The sequence below is a fragment of the Orycteropus afer genome, unplaced genomic scaffold, assembly GCF_000298275.1.
Source record: "Orycteropus afer afer isolate SDZICR_OR568_19922 unplaced genomic scaffold, OryAfe1.0 scaffold00045, whole genome shotgun sequence".
Taxonomy (NCBI): Eukaryota; Metazoa; Chordata; class Mammalia; order Tubulidentata; family Orycteropodidae; genus Orycteropus; species Orycteropus afer.
The window spans coordinates 3903640-3921917 of NW_006921632.1; the positions used below are offsets into that span (position 1 = coordinate 3903640).

An 18278-nucleotide genomic window follows, 5' to 3' on the forward strand; every position below is an offset into this window, starting at 1 on the left:
TGTTTCCAATAAAAGATGAAATATTTTTTACCTCTTTGATCTTGTTTTATTTCTCCTTGATAATGTTTAATAATAATCTATTCATTGTAAGTGAAAATTTTGTCTTCATTTAATTCACTCAAACATTTTATTAATATTTATTTTAATAGAATTTTCAGGCTGTGTTATGATATGGACCTCATAGAGAATAATTCTTTTTCTGATAAATAAATTCATTTTGTGTATGTATTTTTGTTCACATATCCTGATATTTTGGCTTGTGGACTAATTTGATTTGGCTTTTTATTTTTGTTTGTTTTTTTTCTCTCTCTGTCTCTCTCTGGCATCATTTTTTTTATCTGACAATTGCTCTCACTTGGACCTTGGTGACCCTTCACCAATCCAAAACCCAGTCTTGTAAGAATAGTTCAGAAATATTGACCCTATAAGTATGCCATAAATATGGCAAGCACCATATAAACAATTCAATTCCTGGTGTATTTTGTAGATACCCCGTTCACTTAATGTTTAGACTTGTGCTTCTAATTAAGACAAAGTCTTTGCAGTTTAAAAGTTTAGTAGTGTCCCCTCCCTCCTGAATGTTATTTTCCTTTGACATATATGGTAGCTCAAACCCAACTCTAAGAACAATGAAGTCTGCCTACATAACCACAAGACAGTTATGACACTAAAAAAAAAAATCAGCTTCAATACTGACTATTATTGTCATTGAAGAGTCCATATTCAAATTTCTCTAATTGTTATAATACAGTTTTTTAATGCTTTTTATTTTAAATCCAGGTTTTAATAAAAGATCATAAATTGCAATTACTGTCTTTATAAAGTGTAGATCAGCTCCCCAATCATGTTTAATGTTTTTTAAAGATTTCTATCTAGTTGTCTTGTAGATGTATGGCAAGACACCACTTTATTACTATTATTATTATTAACATAAATAACTTTTGTTTTCAGGCTAACAAGAACAGTGGAAAAGATATATTCTCTTTAACATTCCCTACATTTTTGTTCTCTTAATGCATTAGGCTTAACCATTAAGCTGATCAGGGGAGTAACTGTTCCTTTTAATAGTGGAGATGAGCTATGCACCAGGATTGTTCTGCACCCATCTTTCTGTTACTTCCCATACTAATCATTTATTTGGGCATTCTTATGTGATCAGCAGTGGGCAGTGTCAATTTAACCATCAGAAAACTATTAAGAAATCAAGAATAATGTTATTTAAAACAACACCAAGGCAGCACTCAATGTAAATAAAAATTTATCCCTTATTCTATTTTATTTCGTAAGTTATATCCAGCTGTATTGTCCATTTTAGCTCATCACTGATAAATCAATTTGATTAAAAGACAACATTGAGATATCCTAATAATAAAATGCCAAGAAAAAGATGTCTCATGTTTGAATAAAATAGAGCCTGGGCCCTAAAGCCAGAGTAGAAAACTTCATTATTCATGGGGTATCAGTAGGTTATTGCCTCAGCAGTGGGGAAAGTTAAACCTTGAATAACATTTCTCTTGTTCCATCTGAAAAAACCTAAAACTAAGCTCATAAAGGATATAACTGTTTCCAAGTTAACTAACCACCAGATAATAGACTTAATAGACAATTGGGAGTTTGAAGCAGAATACTGTGTTGGTTTAAAAAGTTAATACATTCATCTGCTAACCAAAAGTTTGAAAATTTGAATCTACTAAAAGACACATATCAGACAGTGTTTCACTGCTATTCATAAGGTTTTCACTGGCCAATTCTTTGAGAAGTGGATGGCCTCTTCCTTCTTCCAAGTACTGAAAGTGCTGAAGAGCAAAGATCTCTCTCTGAAGACTAAGTTGAACCTAACCCAAGCCATGGTATTTTCAATCACCTCATATGCATGTGAAAGCTAGATGATGCTTTTGAGTTGTGATGTTGGCAAAGAATAGTGAAAGTACCACAGACTGCCAGAAGAACTAAAAAATCTGCCCTGGAAGAAGCACAGCCAGAATGCTCCTTGGAAGTGAGAATGGCCAGACTTTGTCTCACCTACTTTGGTCATATCAGAAGAGAACATTTCTTGAAGAAGGATATTATGCTTGGTGAAGTAGGGGGTTAGCATAAAAGGGGAAGGCTCTCAATGAGATTGATCGACACAGAGGCTGCAACAATGGGCTCAGGTATAGCAAGGATTGTGAGGGTGATGCAGGGCCAGGCAGCATTTTGTTCTGTTGTGTATGGGGCCACTATAAGTCAGAGCTGACTCAGTGCCACCTAAAAACAACTACAACAAGAGACACATAAGAAAAGTCTTGGCATTCTACTTAAGAGAAATCAGCCATTGAAAACCCTATAGAGCACAGTTGTATTCTGACAAATATGTGATTGCCATCAGCTGGAATTGATTCAGTGAAAACTGGTTTTGTTTTCTGAGGAGTTCAAGGGAAGACAATATGGAGGATTACAAAGGGACATGAAGAAATGTTTGTGGGTATGTTCATTATATTTATTGTAATGATTTCACAGGTGTACTATATGATAAAGCATATAAACTCTATATTTTATATACGTACCTTTTCTTATATATTGATTATGCTCCAATAAAGGTGTTAAAATTTAAATTGTGCAAAAATTTCACTTCTATAAATTAGTCCTAAAGAAATATCTGCTTATATTCATCTAGATGTGTGTACAAAGTATAGTAATATTTCTAATAAGAATAATTTTAAAAAACCTGAAAATTCCAGAAGTGGAATAAATAAGTTTATTACTACACATCCAAGTAAGAAAGAGTCCTGGTGATACATGGTTAAGCACTTGATTGCTAATCCAAAGGTCAGTGATTCAAACCCACCAGTTGCTTTGTGGGAGAAAAATATGCCAGTCTGCTCCTATAAAGATTTACAATCTTGAGTACGAGAATCCACAATGGAGATTTAGGTAGATATACAATTCAGGCTGTATACAACAAATACTTGAGAATCCAAGTGAAATGGATATGGATGACAGTCCTGGAACCTAGAGCTTCAGAGGAAGAATTAAAGAAGATCAAACCCTGATTAGAAGAAAAGACTGAATGAAAACATGAAAAAGAGGCATATAGAGCAGTGAACTGATAACTGGTACAGTGAGTAATTTTAAATTACTGCAAGCAGTGTTCCATTTGGGACAAAAATCAGATGACCAATTCAAATCACCTTAGATTATGCCAGTATCACTTTGGTTTCAGTGACCAGAGAGGTGTGATTTATTCCCTTCCCTGCACAACCTCCTAATGACCAAAGGTGGCACCCCTACTCCTATCCACCAAGCAACTGGTCAAACCCCACCCCTGTCATTGCTTATTAAGATAAACTGTGCTTCTTCTTCTTTTCTTCTTTTTTATTTCTCTATCTTTTCTGTTTTCTTTATATTTTATTTTTTGTTTTTCCTTCCCCCATTTTTTTCCTTCCCAATGAGTAATTTTTTTTTTTTTTTTTTTAATTTGACCTTACAGATTAGGCTTCCCACCCCACATCACATCTGCAGTCAGTAGTGCACACCCCCTCTTCTCTCTATTCGGTGGTGTGCACTTTGCAAAGCAATAATTGCCTTCCCACTATATCTGTGTTTGGTAGCTAATACTTTTGCCAATACTTTGCTGTTTTTGTTCCCTTTTTTCTTTAATTCCTCACCCTTCTTGTTTTTTTTTAATTTATTTATTCTCTTCCTCTAACCTACTTTGTGATTTTTTTTTTTTTTTTTTTTGATCCTGTAGAGCAAGTACCTGCCCCACACAGGCTCTGAAGTCAGCAATACCCATCCATGTCAATCGGAGGATAAAACTGTACACTCCCATGGAGTCATGGAGTGTGCTCTGTTTTCTTGCTGTAGCCTCTTTTGGCAGTTTGCACCAGTATTGTACTTCTTTTTTTTTTCTTTTTTAGTTTTTCTTATTCTTTCTTCTTAATTTTTCCCTTTCCTATTGTAATAATTTCTTTTCTTTAGTTCTTTCCTGTTTTTTCTTCCTCTTCCCTGCATTTTACTTTTTCTTTTTTGATCTTGTAAAATGGGTGTCCCATCCCTGCCCTCCATGTTCAGCAGTGAATGCTTCCACAGAATGAGTGCTGCAAGCCTGCTGCAGCTTCACTTAGTAGCTACTACTTGCATCAGTACTGTGCCACTTGATATCTTTTTTCTTTCTTGTTAGTTTTTATCTCTCCTGCACCCTTGCTTTTTTTCTCTTCTCTTTTCCTTTCTCTTTCCCCTCTTCCCCCACCCCAGCAGTTGGGAGCAAGTGACCCTAGTCAGCCACACCTGCCCCGTATGCTGCCCCAACCAGTGGACAGGTGCCACAACCCACTCCAGCACCACTAGACTGACAACAGATGGTAGCCAACAATCAATCAGCATGCCTTCAGCTGCTTTACATGGGAAGCAATAACAGACTCATGCCTACACTCCCACCTAGTACCAAATCCACCCGGAGACAGGAAATGAGCACTTCAGTGTTGCCAAACTAGTGACCAGAGTAGTATGCCCATTTCATTGCCCAGGTATATTAAAACAATAGATAAAAATAGGGTGAAGCAAACCAACATACAATCAACAAATAAATACAATAACACTACAATGTCTGGGAGACTACAGACAACTTCAAATCACATACACACATGCAGGACAAGATGGCTTAAGCAAGTACCAAAATACAAGGCCAGAAAATCTGGAGGAAGAAGTGCTATTAGAACTACATAATAAAGCATTCAAAGAATATATATAGTTAAGTAGCTTCAATGGGTTGAGAGGAAGATCAAGGAAACCACAGATAAAATCAAGGAAAACAGACAAAACTCTACAAAATTTTTAAAAAAAGGACAAATTGACTAAATAAATGGAAATTTAGAAACCATACAAAGACAGGAAATAGAAATCCAGAAGATTAGTACTAATATTTCAGAAATAGATAATGCATTGGAAAGACAAAGGAGTAGAAGTGAATCAAAGGAAGACAGAATTAATGAAATTGAAGATAAATTAGTTAATATTAATCTGTTAGAGGAAAAATAAACAAAAAATGAAGAAAGCCTAAGACTTATTTGAGACATCATTAACAAGAATATCTTACATGTAATTCCAGACAACAAACAAACAAAAAAAGCACCAATAAAATTGTCCAAGATTTGTTTGAAGAAAATGTCCCCAATATCATGAAATGTAAGATGATATGCATTCAAGAATCTCAACAAACTCCAAAGTGGAGCGAGTCCAAAAGAAAATCACCAAGACATATCATAATCAAACTTTCCAAATGAAAGAAAAAGAATCCTGAAAATAGCTCAGAAAAAATGAAAAGTTACATACAAATGAACACCAATAAGAATTGCCTCTGATTTCTCAGCAAACTATACAGAGAAGAAAACAATGGTGTGTCATGTGTAAAACCCTGAAAGAAAAATATTTCCAATCAAGAATTATATACCCAGCTAAACTGTCCCTCAATTAGGACATTTTCATACAAACAGAAATTAAGAGAATTTAAAAACACCAGACCAACATTATAGGGGATGTTAAAAGAAGTCCTTCAGATAGGGAATCAACAATGGCAGACAACATCATGAGATTAAGACACATGACCCAGACATAAATCCAGATATAGTAGTATCAAAAATAAAACAAACATACAAGACTGGAAATGAGAAACCAGAGACATCAATTTGTAAACAGTGAAAACTACAAAGCAGAAAGAGGAAATAAATGGTGTAGTTAAATAATTTCCAAATGGAAAAGTCAACAAAATATCAAGATAGAATGGACTGTTTTAAACTTGAGAAAATAATAATAAATTACAAGATAACATCAAAGATAATGAATAACCTTTTCACCAAAATAACAAAGAAGAAAATCATAAGACTCAGTAAAAATTAAAACAGCAACAAAGCAAATGATAAGAAAATCTGCAAGCCAAATGAACTCAGAATAGAAAAATATGTGGAATAAAAATCAACACTGTGCACACACACACACACAAACATAACAAAATGACAGCAGTAAAATCATACTGATTGATAATTACACTGAAAATTAATGGATTAAATGCACAAGTCAAGAGACAGATGGTATGCTATGCTGTCTACCTTAGACACAAAGACAACAATATGCTAAATATCAAAAGATGGAAAAACATATACCATGCAAATGGCAATAATAAAGAGTGGAAATAACAATTTCTGAAAAAATAGACTAGGAGTAAAAAAAAAAAAAAAAAAAAGAGAGATAACAATAAGAAATGTTTATGTATCCAATGAAAAATCCCCAAAATACATACATCAAACTTGAACAGAATTGAAAGCAGAAATAGACAATTCCACAATAATAGTAGGAGATGTTATCACACCACTTTTAATGAATGATAGAACAACTAGAAAAAAACTCAACAAAGATACAGAAGATGTACACAATCAACCAACAAGTCCTCTTAGATATATAGAGAATGGTCCACCTAACAAGATCACAATATATATTCTTTTCCAGTGCAAATGGAACATTCTACAGAATAACCCACATGTAGGCCACAAAACAAACCTCAATAAATTTAAAACCATCAAAATACTATAAAACACCTTTTCAGCTCACAATGTTGTAATATTAGAAATCAAGAATAGCAAGATCAAGGGGAAAAATTCAAATACATGGAAACTGAATAAAGCCATGCTTAAAATATACTGGACAATAAAAGTAAAAAATGAAATAAAATTTCCTTGAATCAAATGAGAATAAAAACATGACATATCAAAGTCTTTGGGGCACAGTAAAAGCAATTCCCAGAGAACAATTTATAGCAATAAATGTACACATCAAAAAAGAAGAAAGAACCAAAATCAATACAAACAATACCTTAAATCAACATCTCCAAGAATGAGAAAAAGAACAGCAGAAAACACTTACAATCTTCAGAAGAAAGTAAATAATGAAGATTCAGGATGGAATAGAAAACAGTAAAAACTATCAACATGATAAGAGGTTGGTTTTCTGAAATGATTAAGAAAATCAACAAACCACTCACTGCCATTGAGTCGGATCCAACTCATAGCGACCCCTCCTTGGGTTTCCGAGGCAGTATCACTATGGAAGTTGATTGTTCAAGCTTCCTCCAAGGAGTGCCTGGTGGGTTTAAACCACCAGCCTTCTGGTTAGCAGTCAAATGCTTTAGGCACTATGCAAATCTAATAAAGGAAAAGAAGGAGAAGATGCAAATAATATGTATAAGAAATGAAATAGGCTGTGTCACAACAGAACCAACTAAAAGAACAAAAGAATAATAACAGAAAACTATGAGGAATTGCAGTTAAAAAAAAAAAAAGAAAGAAATTGGAAACCTACAAGAAATGGACAAAATTTTAGGAACACATTATATACTTAGCAAACAACCTGAGGCAGAAAATTTGAATAGATACATCATGCAAGAAGTAATTAACCAGGTTATTAAAAAAAAAAACAAAAAACCTACCAACAACAACATCCTGGCCAGACAACCTCACTGGCAAATTCTACCAAACATTCAGAGAAGAGCTGACAGCAATTCTACTCAAACTATTCCACAACATAGAATAGGATGGAATACTCCCTTATGAACACAGACACAAATGTTTTCAACACAATCCTAGACAATATAATTGAACAATATATCAAAAAAAAAAAAAAGTAGAAGAACATAATCAAGTGGGATTCATACCAGGTGTGCAATAATGGCCCAATGCTAAAAAAAGAAAAGAAAAGAAAAGAAAAGAAAAGAAAATCACCACAAACCACTACATAAATAAAACAAAGGGAGAGAATCACATGATTATATTGATTAATGCAGTAAAGGTATTTGACAGTATTCAATATTCAACACCCTTTCAATTAGTTGAAGGGAAGTTCCTCAACATAATTAAATGAATATACATCAAACCAATAATCAACATTATTCTCAATGGAAGGACACTGAAAACACACCCATCTGAAACAGGAACCAGATGACTTTTATCATCACTTCTATTCAATATGGTATTGGAAGTCCTAGCCAGAACAACAAGGGAAGAAATGGAAATAAAGAGGCATTGAAATTGGCAATGAAGTAGTGAAACTACTACTGGCAGATGATATGATCCTATACATAGAAATTCCCAGACTCAACAAGAAAACTACTGGCACTAATAGAATTCAACAATGTGGCAGGGTACAACATCAACATATATAACTCAGTTGGATTCTCTAGAGTAACAAAGAGGACTCTGAAATGGAAATCAGGACAGTGACATTTACAATAGTTACCCTAAAGATGAAATTCTTAGGAAATAATCTAACCAGAGATACAAAAGACCTATACTAAGAAAACTAAAAAACACTACAACAAGAAACTGAAAGAGAACTACATAAATGGAAAAAGATACCCTTCTCACAGATAGAAAGACCTAACTAACATTTTGAAAGTGTCAATACTACCCAAAGTGATCTACAAATATAATGCAATCTCAATCCTGATTCTACCAACATTCTTTACAGAATTGGAAAAAAAAACAAAAAACTATTCATCAACTTTATATGGAAAATAAAGAGACTCTGGATAAATAAAACACTATTAAGAAGAACAACTTAGGGAGCCTCACATTTCTTGATTTCAATGAGAACAGTCTGGTATTGCTGTAATGACAGACATACAGCCAATGGAACAGAACTGAAACTGGAAGTAAATCATCCACCTATGAACACCTGATCTTTGACAAAGGGTCACAACCCATTAAATGGGGAAGAGAGAGTCTCTAACAAATGGTGTTGGCAAAAGTGCATATCCATTTGCTGAAAAATGAAACAAGATCCAACTCTCTCACCCTATGTGAAAACTAACTTGAGACGGATCAAAGACGTAAAAGCAAAACCTTAAAATATTAAGATCATGAAAGAAAAAATAGGGGCAAATTTATGGGCCCTTATACATGCAATAAATAAACTATTAAACATAACTAAAAATACACAAGTAGCAGAAAACAAACTAGATGATTGGGTCACCCTAAAACTTAAACTTTCATGTGCATCAAAAGACTTCACTAAGAGTAAAAAGAAAACTTAAATACTAGGAATTTGGTAATGACATATTGGACAAGAGACTAATCCCTAAACATACAGAAACCTTCAACACCTTAGTAACAAAGACAAACAATTCAGTTTAAAAATGCACAGAGGACATGAACAGAAAGTTACCAAAGAATACATTCAGGCAGCCAACAAACACATGATAAAAACATTGGTGATCATCCGCCATTCTAAACCAAAGCAAACCCACTTCCATAGAGTCTATTCCAATTCACAGTGACCCTACATGTGTAGAACTATCCCCAAAGGGTTTCCAGAGCTATAAATCTTTATGAAAGCAGACCTGCCTCATCTTTTTTCCGCAGAGCAGCTAGTGGATTGAATTGTCAATGTTTTGGTTACCAGCTGAATGCCTTAAACGTCCAAACAGGTATCCTTTCATTAGCCATTCCAAAAACCAAACTCACTGCCGCGAGTCGATTTCGACTCACAGCGACCCCTCCTTGGGTTTCTGAGGCCGTATCACTGCAGAAGTAGATTGCCCAACCTTCCTTCAGAGGAATGGCCGATGGGTTTGAACCCAGCCTTCTTAGCAGTTAAGTGCCTTAGGCACTATGCCACCAGAGCTCCTTCATTAGCTATTGTAGAGATGCAAATCAAAACAACAAGGAGATAGCATCTCTTGCCAGCATTAACAGCAAAGTCAATAAAATAAAATAAAAACAGAAAACAACAAATGCTGATGAGGATCTGGAGAGATTGGAATCCTAATACACTTCTGGTGGAAACATAAGGTGTAACTGTTGTGGAAAAATGGTATGCCACTTCCTTAAAAACTGGAAACAGAAATACCACATGACCCAGTAATCTCATTAAACACAACAACGCAACGCACTGCCGTGGAGTTAGATCCGACTCACAGCAACCCCTCGCTGGCTTTCCGAGGTGTATCACTACGGAAGTAGATTGTCCATCCTTCCTTCTGAGGAGTGGCTGGTGGGTTTGAACCTCCAGCCTTCTAGTCAGCAGTCAAATGCCTTAGGTACTATGCCACCAGAGCTCCTAGTAATCGCATTACTAGGGATACATACTACAGAAATAAGAGCCATGCCATGAATGTATATATATGCACTCCCATGTTCATCATAGCCTCATCCATAACAGCTAAAAGATGGAAATCACCTAACTGCGCATCAATGGATGAATAAATAAATAAACTATGGACATTCACACAATGCAGTATTAATCTGTAAAACACTTCATATTGTGTTGTTATGTGTCTTTGAGTTGGACCCAACACATAGCGACCCCTCCTTGGGTTTCTGAGGCAGTATCACTACAGAAGTAGATTGCCCCATCTTCCTTCCTAGGAGTGGCTGGTGGGTTTGAACTGCCAACCTTCTGGTTAGCAGTCAAGTGTCTTAGACACTATGTTACTAGAGCTCCTGAAACACCTCATAATATGAATGAACCTAGAGGACATTATGTTGAGTCAAATTGGTCAATCACAAGAGACCACTATTATAAAAAGTGAAAAAAAGGTTTACACACAAAAAGAAATATCCTTTAATGGTTACCAGGGGTGAGAGGGGAATGGAGGGTAAATCACAAAGTAGAGGATAGATACATATTAACTTGGGCGTAAGGAAAGGAAACATACAACAAGAGGGAGGTCAGCACAGCATGACCATGGCAAAGGAAGACACTAGAAGAAATATAAGAGTTAAAGATAACAAAGTTAAATGCTATGACCTACACAATCCTGCAGTAACAGTAATAAAAATAATCTATAAGTGGATACATAGATAGACATCCAGGCTGAATAGGTGTGACAAGGTGAAGGTACTATACACAAGAACACATATAGTACAGAAGGTATTTCTACATATGTATCTATGCAAACATATCCATGAATATAGTACAGCATACAGGCAGTAAAGTTATGACAGATTTTTAGGCATAACCAAATACATTGAGAGAATGAATCACTGGGCCTGGGGGCTCAGAACCATAGTCTTGGGAGATTTTAAGGTCAATTGGCATAACAAAGACAATGTTCTGCATCTTACTTTGGTAAGTAATGACTGGGTTCTTAAAAACATATAAATGGCTATCTAAGGTGTAACCATTGGTCTTTCCACAACCAGAGTGAAGAAGAATGAAAAAAAATAAAAGAAACAGAAATAATTTGTTCAAAGGACTAATGTTGTTGTTGTTATGTGTCGTCGAGTCGGTCCCGACTCATAGCGACCCATCCTTGGGTTGCCGAGGCAGTATCACTACGGAAGTAGATTGCCCAACCTTCCTTCCGAGGAGTGGTTGGTGGGTTTGAACCGTCAGCCTTCTGGTTAGCAGTCAAGTGCCTTAGGCCCTATGCTACCAGAGGTCCTAAGGACTAACGGGACATGTGAATTCCAGCCTTCATAACCATGGGGCCAGAAAAACTAGATGATGTCCAGCTACCATTGCTGACTGTTCTAAAAAGCATCACAATAGAAAGTCCTAGATAGAGTGAGAGTAAAAGGTGAAATAAATTCAAAATCATAAAAAAAAAAAAGACTAGGCTTACTAATCTAACAAAGAGGGGTGGGTCCTCTGAGACTATGGATCTTAGCCATTTTTCCAGTCTGGCCTTGAACTCAACCCCCATGACTCAGCTTTCAACCAAACAATAGTCAGGCCAGTAAGGTAAACAATAACACCAGGGAAGTACATGCCTCTTTAGAACAACCAACTATATGAGATACAAAATAAATAAATAGAACAAAGGCAGCATTTGTCAAGAGACAAAACTCAGAAGGCGGTAAGACATAGGAAAGAAATATGAATGTAAATGGTAAACACCAGAAGGAAGTAGGAAGAATCATGTTACATTATGGGGATTTCAATTAATGTCATGAAAAAAAATATATGAATTGTTGAGTGGAAAATCAATTTACTCTCTAAACTTTCACTCAAACCACAAGAAAAAGTAAAAAAAAAAAAAAAAGATGTAGCATCTTGGACTCTATGGAAGCAATTCTCAATCTGTCGTATAGGGTCACTATGAGCAGAATTCCATGACAATGGATTTAGTTTTGGATTTATCTATGTAAGTATATTGTGCAGTCATTACAAACAATGCATTGGGTATATAAGGGTATGGAAAGATTTCTAAGCAAAATGTATAGAAAAATAAAGAAATTTGAGGGATTGTGTTCTCTTGCTGTATAGTGGCTTATATACTTTCAATAAACATTGCATCTGAAAAAGTTATATCACTGGGCAGAGTATTTTAAAAAATCATTTTAAAATACTGTGCCTAATTTTGCAAAGGAAGAAGAAAAATGAAGGCAGGAACTGAATCAGATAAGTGAATATCAAATCTGGCTTTTACCCCAATGGTGTCTATTGAACAACAGATACCCTAATGATTTCTCTTAAAATCGTTAAATATCATTAGCCTTGAGCATGCATTGGGTGGACATTTTAATTTGAACACTAGCATAATCTATGATCCCAGATGTTCATGTCTGGAAAATATATCATCACTGGTTTTGAGTAGAAAGGAAAATTTTATCTTTTTAAAGATAAAATTTATAGATTAAATTATAACTTTAAATTCCAGCTACTAATGGCTCTGGAGATGAAGCTAGTGCCTCATTGTTGGTCAAAGAAAGCAAAGCACAACTTGAATATGATGGAATAGAAGAATATTTAGAGTTTTCTGGAGAACCAATAGAGAAGGGTCTCATTTGTGATATATAAATGGCCTGATGAAAACCCTTTATAAGTAGAACAAAGTGAGCTTGTGAAAGAAGCTTTAAAAAAGTCCAAGTTAATGTTAAATAAATTTAATAATCTGTACTTCTTTTAGGAGTCAAGCTTAAAGCATTTGACTGCTAACCAGAAGGCTGGTGGTTCAAACCCACCAGCAACTCCTCAGAAGGAATGTTGAGCAATCTACTTCTGTAGTGATGCCGCCTCAGAAACCCAAGGAGGGATAGCTATGAGTCGGAGCCAACTCCATGGCAGTGCGTTTGGTTTGGTTTTTGGTATTTCTTTTATTGGCTACTTTCACTTACAGTGAATTAGACAATTATTAATTACAAATTACACAAATCAGAAGCAATATGAGAATAAATTGTGTTTTTATGGGTAAAATGATTTGTTATATGAGAATGTCAGTGACTTTAGAGCTAACAAAACAATGACCCTAAACAGTGACTAGTTGCTTGACATCTGAAAAACAGGGATGGTTCCAGAATTCACTAGCAATAAAACCAAAAGCAGGTTTTCTAGGGCACATAGCCTGCACTCGACAAAGAAAAGACATGCTGATGAGACTACATCAAGACTATGTGAGAAAATAAAGTTTTTAGAGCAACACAGGCCCATGTAGACTCTCACATTGGAGATCTGGCCACCACGCTGTACATAACAGGAAAGGTCTGGGAAATTTTACTTGCGTCTGAGATCTACCTCACTATGTTGACTCTCTCTGCAGGACTTTTATTATTTATGCCTGTTTTCTATGGCCACCCAGTTGAAATTCTTTGTTTGGCTTCCAATCAACCCCAATCTTTGATTTTTCTCTCCATTGATCCAGGACTTAATAATATTATAAAATTTATGGTTTTTTAATGAACTCTCTAGAGTTCATTAAAAATAATAGATTAATGACACAAACGATTTCACTAAATGCAAGAACTTAGGGAAATGTTTTAGAATGAGGGAAGTGAATCTCTATGTTCATAACAAAACATTCTAGATAAAGATGATTATTTAATAACTTAATTAAAGTGAACTCTCCTTCCTATGGAAATTTTTTGTCACTCTCATGCACTTGTTTAGTTTGTAGTATCAGAAGCTCTGGTTAGTCAGGTATACTCCTTACTCACCCAATTTATTGTTTATACCGTGTTTTCCCAATTCTCTATGATGATCTGTCTTTATTGGAACACTTGATTTGTTTCAAATATTTTCCCAAAGTTCTTCTTACAGCTGCCTTCACCTCCTTGTTCTTCAGGCTGTAGATGAGGGGATTCAGCATGGGAGTGATCACACTGTACTGCACAGAGAAGATCAGCTCCATGAGGGACCCTGAGTTTGGCATAAGGTGACGCAGCACAGCTGAACCATAGTAAAGTGTCACTGCAATGAGGTGGGAGGAGCAGGTGGAGAAGGCCTTGCTTCTGCCTGTGGTGGAGCTGATGCTCAGGATGGTGGAAATGATGCGTGCATAGGATAAGGAGACTAAGAGGAAGGATCCCAGCCCATGCAGTATAACGGAACAGAGCAAGACAATGATGTTCCTGGAGACATCAGAGCAGGACAGAGGGAGGATAGAGGGCATCTCACAGCTGAAATGGTGGATGATGTGGGCCTCACAGAACACCAAGTCCATAGCCAGGAGGATATTGATGAATGCATCCAGAAAGCCCAGTCCCCAGGAGCCCCACACAAGCTGCATATACAGCTGTTTACTCATGATCTGTCCATAGAGCAGAGGGTGGCAGATGGCAGCATAGCGGTCATAGGCCATCACTGAGAGCAAACAGCCTTCCATCCCAGCAGTGAGAACTACAAAGAAGACCTGAGCCAGACAGCATCTTACTGAGATCGTTTTTCTCTGAGACAGGAAGTTCTCTAGCATCTTGGGCACAGTGACAGAAGAGAAGCAAAGATCCAGGAAAGAAAGGTGACTGAGGAAGAAGTACATGGGGGTGTGGAGGTGGCAATCAACCCTGATCACCAGCAGCACCATGCAGTTTCCCATCACAGTCAGGAGGTAAATCCCCAGGAAGAGCACAAAGAGCAGAGCCTGGACATGGGGCACCGTGGACAGCCCAAGGAGGATGAACTCAGTGATGGTGCTCTGGTTCCTCAAGGCCATTTACAAAAAGGGTGTTCCCTAGAATTTTTTAAAAAGCATGACAGCTAAGGTTCTACTATGCCTTAACCAGTTTTCTTCTTGCATTTATTCTCTTCTATCACCATTATTCAGCAACATTTTTAGCTCCTACTATGGCCTTGAGTTTTTGTCAGTTACTTGAGACATAAAGATGAATGAGATGAGGTCCCTGCTCTTAAAATGGGGCCCCTCTGTTGAAGAATATGAAGATAAGACCAGAAGCATATCTACAGAAAAAACATCTATGACAATTAGTTTTAAATTGCAGCATTTTCTCCCTCCTCTGGTGATGAAAACTTTGATGGCTAATAGAAATTGCTCATTGGTGCCTCCCTTCAAGTAGCACCCAGAGTAGGAGTCGTACTTGCTATTTCTTCAATATGCCTCTGGGAAGGATACGTAGTTGGTGCAAAACTGCGTAATTGGTGTAAATGGATCTCAAAATATGACTTAGAGAGGGATCAATAATGACAGTACATTATGGGGTTATGAGAAGCACTTTTAAGAAAGCATATGCTTGCTCTAGGAAAGTATGTATCAGCAGGGCACTTAGTCTGTATGAACAATGTGTCCAAAGATTCAAGCCTGAGAAAAGTAAAGTCACATTTGGTGAAACATAGGTAGTGCTGAAAAGCTGATATCCAAGGTGTGAGTGAGTATCATGAATCAAAGTCATGTGGACCCTTGGGTTAGGTTACATTCATATAACAACTCCACCACTAACTAGATATTTGACCTTGTACATGATGTGTAAATCTCTGCCTCAACTTCTTCATATGTAAGATGCACCTAGTAACAGTAGTACAAAAAATTTTCAGGATCAAATTGTAGAAAAAGTTATTTGAAAAACACCTACTCTTAACTCTTCAAGAAATTTCTGTCATTACTATGACTATCATCATTTTCATCATCATCAATATTATTCTTTAAGGTTGTAATTCTAGCCAAATATCAGATAAATTCTCATATAAGGTGAAGTATTGTTAAAGATAAAAGTTGTTGCTGTTACTGCTGTTTTCTTATAATTCTTTATTAAGAGAGGTGCAAGAAAATCACTGTGACATCACTATCAGTAGCTGCCATCCTCTGCTCAAGACCCCAGTTGGAAGACATGTTGGCAGTTTGGAATTAGTTTGGAGTGGAATCTCTCTCTTAAAAGAGTAAACAACATTGGCATTTTTGAAGGTGTCTTCCTTCAGAAAGGAAAGCATATAATTGAACCTAGAGAACCTAAAGATAAATGACATGTTCTCCCTTCTCTTAAAATGGTTGCAGTTCATTGAAGGACAGGAAGAGAGGACCAGAGGCATATCTACTGAAAACAGGGCCTATGGCAATTTGTTTTAATTTTCAGGATGATCTCTCTCAGCTGGTGATGGAAACTTCAATGGCTAATGTAAACTGTTCATTGGTGCCTCCAGCATTTGGTGCCCAGGGTAGGCATCATACTTACCATACCTTTGATATGTCTCTGGACAGGATATTATAATATAGGGTAATTGGTGCTTAATAAACCTCAAAACGTGAATTAGAGAGAGATCAATAATAACGTTTACACTGTGAGGATTTGAGCAAAACTTTTAAGAAAGTATATGATGCTCTAGGAAAACACGTACCAGGGAGGCACTCAGTTTGTATGAACAATGTGTTCAAAGGTTCAACCCTGAGAAAAGGCAAGTCACATTTGGTAAAACTGGAGTCATTGTGAGAAGCTGATGCATGGTCGTAGCATCAATAGCATGGGGACTCTTGAGTGAAATTACATTCAAATAACAACTCCACCATCAAGTAACTATATGTTGTTGTTCATGATGTATAAATCTCTGTGCCTCAATTTCCTTACATGTAAAATGAACAGAATAACAGTAGTATAAGATTTTCAGGATTTAATATTAAATTACATAAAAAGCTATCTGAAAACAAAGTACTCTTAACTATTCAGGAAATATCTGTCATGATTATGACTATTATCATAATCATCTCCAATATTATTCTTTGAAATTGTATTTCTAGCCAAAAATCACATATTCTCATATAGGGTTAAATACTGTCAAAAATCAAAGTTTTTTCAGCTACTCCTGCTTCGTTATAATTCTTTATTAAGAGATGTGTAAGAAAATCACCTTGAAATCACTACAAATAGCTGCCATCTCCTGCTAAAAATCCCACTTGGAAGACGAATTGGCAGTTTGTAAGTATTTTGGAATAGAATCTCTCTCTTAATAGAATAAACAGCTTTGGAGTATCGCCTGTGTCTTTATTCAGAGAGACAAGCATGGAAATGAATGTACAGAGTATAGCTGCCAGTCTCCAGAAATAATAAGGAAGTGATTGGGATTCCGTGTAGACTCCCTGGCCCATCCTCTATAACATTACAAGGATGGATGTATATAACAGGAAAGATTGAAGATCTGGACAAGCAAGCAAGAGAAATACTTGAAAGGCTTTCTTGCCACAGTAATACTTGAAGAGGCCTGGCTGTGCCAGCTGCCAGAATAGAGAACTCTGTTCAGTTCTACATACTCTGGACCATTTTCCCAGACAATACAAGGAAAGAATTTAGGAATTTGTCCCAAGGAACTGTGACAGTTTGAATCTCAGTTTCTGCTGGAAATACCTGCTTCTACTCATCCCAACCCCACTGAACAAGTCCCCTACCCATCATTTCCTAAGCCCTTACTCTGCAGCCTGCTTAAAACAGAGATAGAATAGACAATTCTTTATATGTGTGTGTGTGTGTGTGTGTGTGTGTGTGTGTGTTGCACAGGTATTTGGATTAACTTCACTGACTTTCATCCTGACACATTATCCTCAGTCTCCATATACCGTATTTCTTCCTCATGGTCAGATTGGGCTCATATCCCTGCACTCTATTTGTCTAATATCTACAGATGTGGTTTGGAACAAGCTATAACTGCTTGAACACTGACTGTTTGTCCACAGCTTCCAGCCTCAGACTTCCACCCTAAAATCTGAACTTCGGTTCATCCATAGGATTCATTATGGTGGCTCAGTCGATTTCCTGGTCATGGTCATTTCCAACAAGATTAAGCCCAAGCCTGGACAAGGGGAATTAGAATTTCTGAATCCCTATTCATTGACTGTTCAGCCATAAACGCAGCCTCAAAATCCTCCCCATAATCCAAATACACATTACCTGTATTTGTCCAATCGGATGACCTGTTCTTCAACTTGGCTGCAAGACTCTTACTTGAATTCATCTATTAAGAAGGAAGATGAACTGGAAAAGGTGGTGTTCTCTACCTTGTATCAAGGTGGAGTTTATAAGATCCTATGATGATGAAAAATGTTACTGGATTCTGCACTAACACAGTGCAACAGCCATGGGCAATCCTTCTTT

The 18278-nt window shown here is 36.4% G+C and overlaps 1 protein-coding gene across 1 annotated transcript; it reads right to left on the reverse strand.

Moving 5' to 3' along the window:
• Positions 1-13939: 13939 nt before the first annotated feature.
• Positions 13940-14899, reverse strand: LOC103194544 (olfactory receptor 8S1-like). Its single transcript, XM_007937962.1, has one exon. The coding sequence runs from the start codon at positions 14897-14899 to the stop codon at positions 13940-13942; it is 960 nt and encodes a 319-aa protein (XP_007936153.1).
• Between the last annotated feature and the right edge of the window lie 3379 nt (positions 14900-18278).

Excerpts from the sequence above, each read along its gene's own strand:
- LOC103194544 (XM_007937962.1), bottom strand. The coding sequence starts at position 14,899 with ATGGCCTTGAGGAACCAGAGCACCATCACTGAGTTCATCCTCCTTGGG.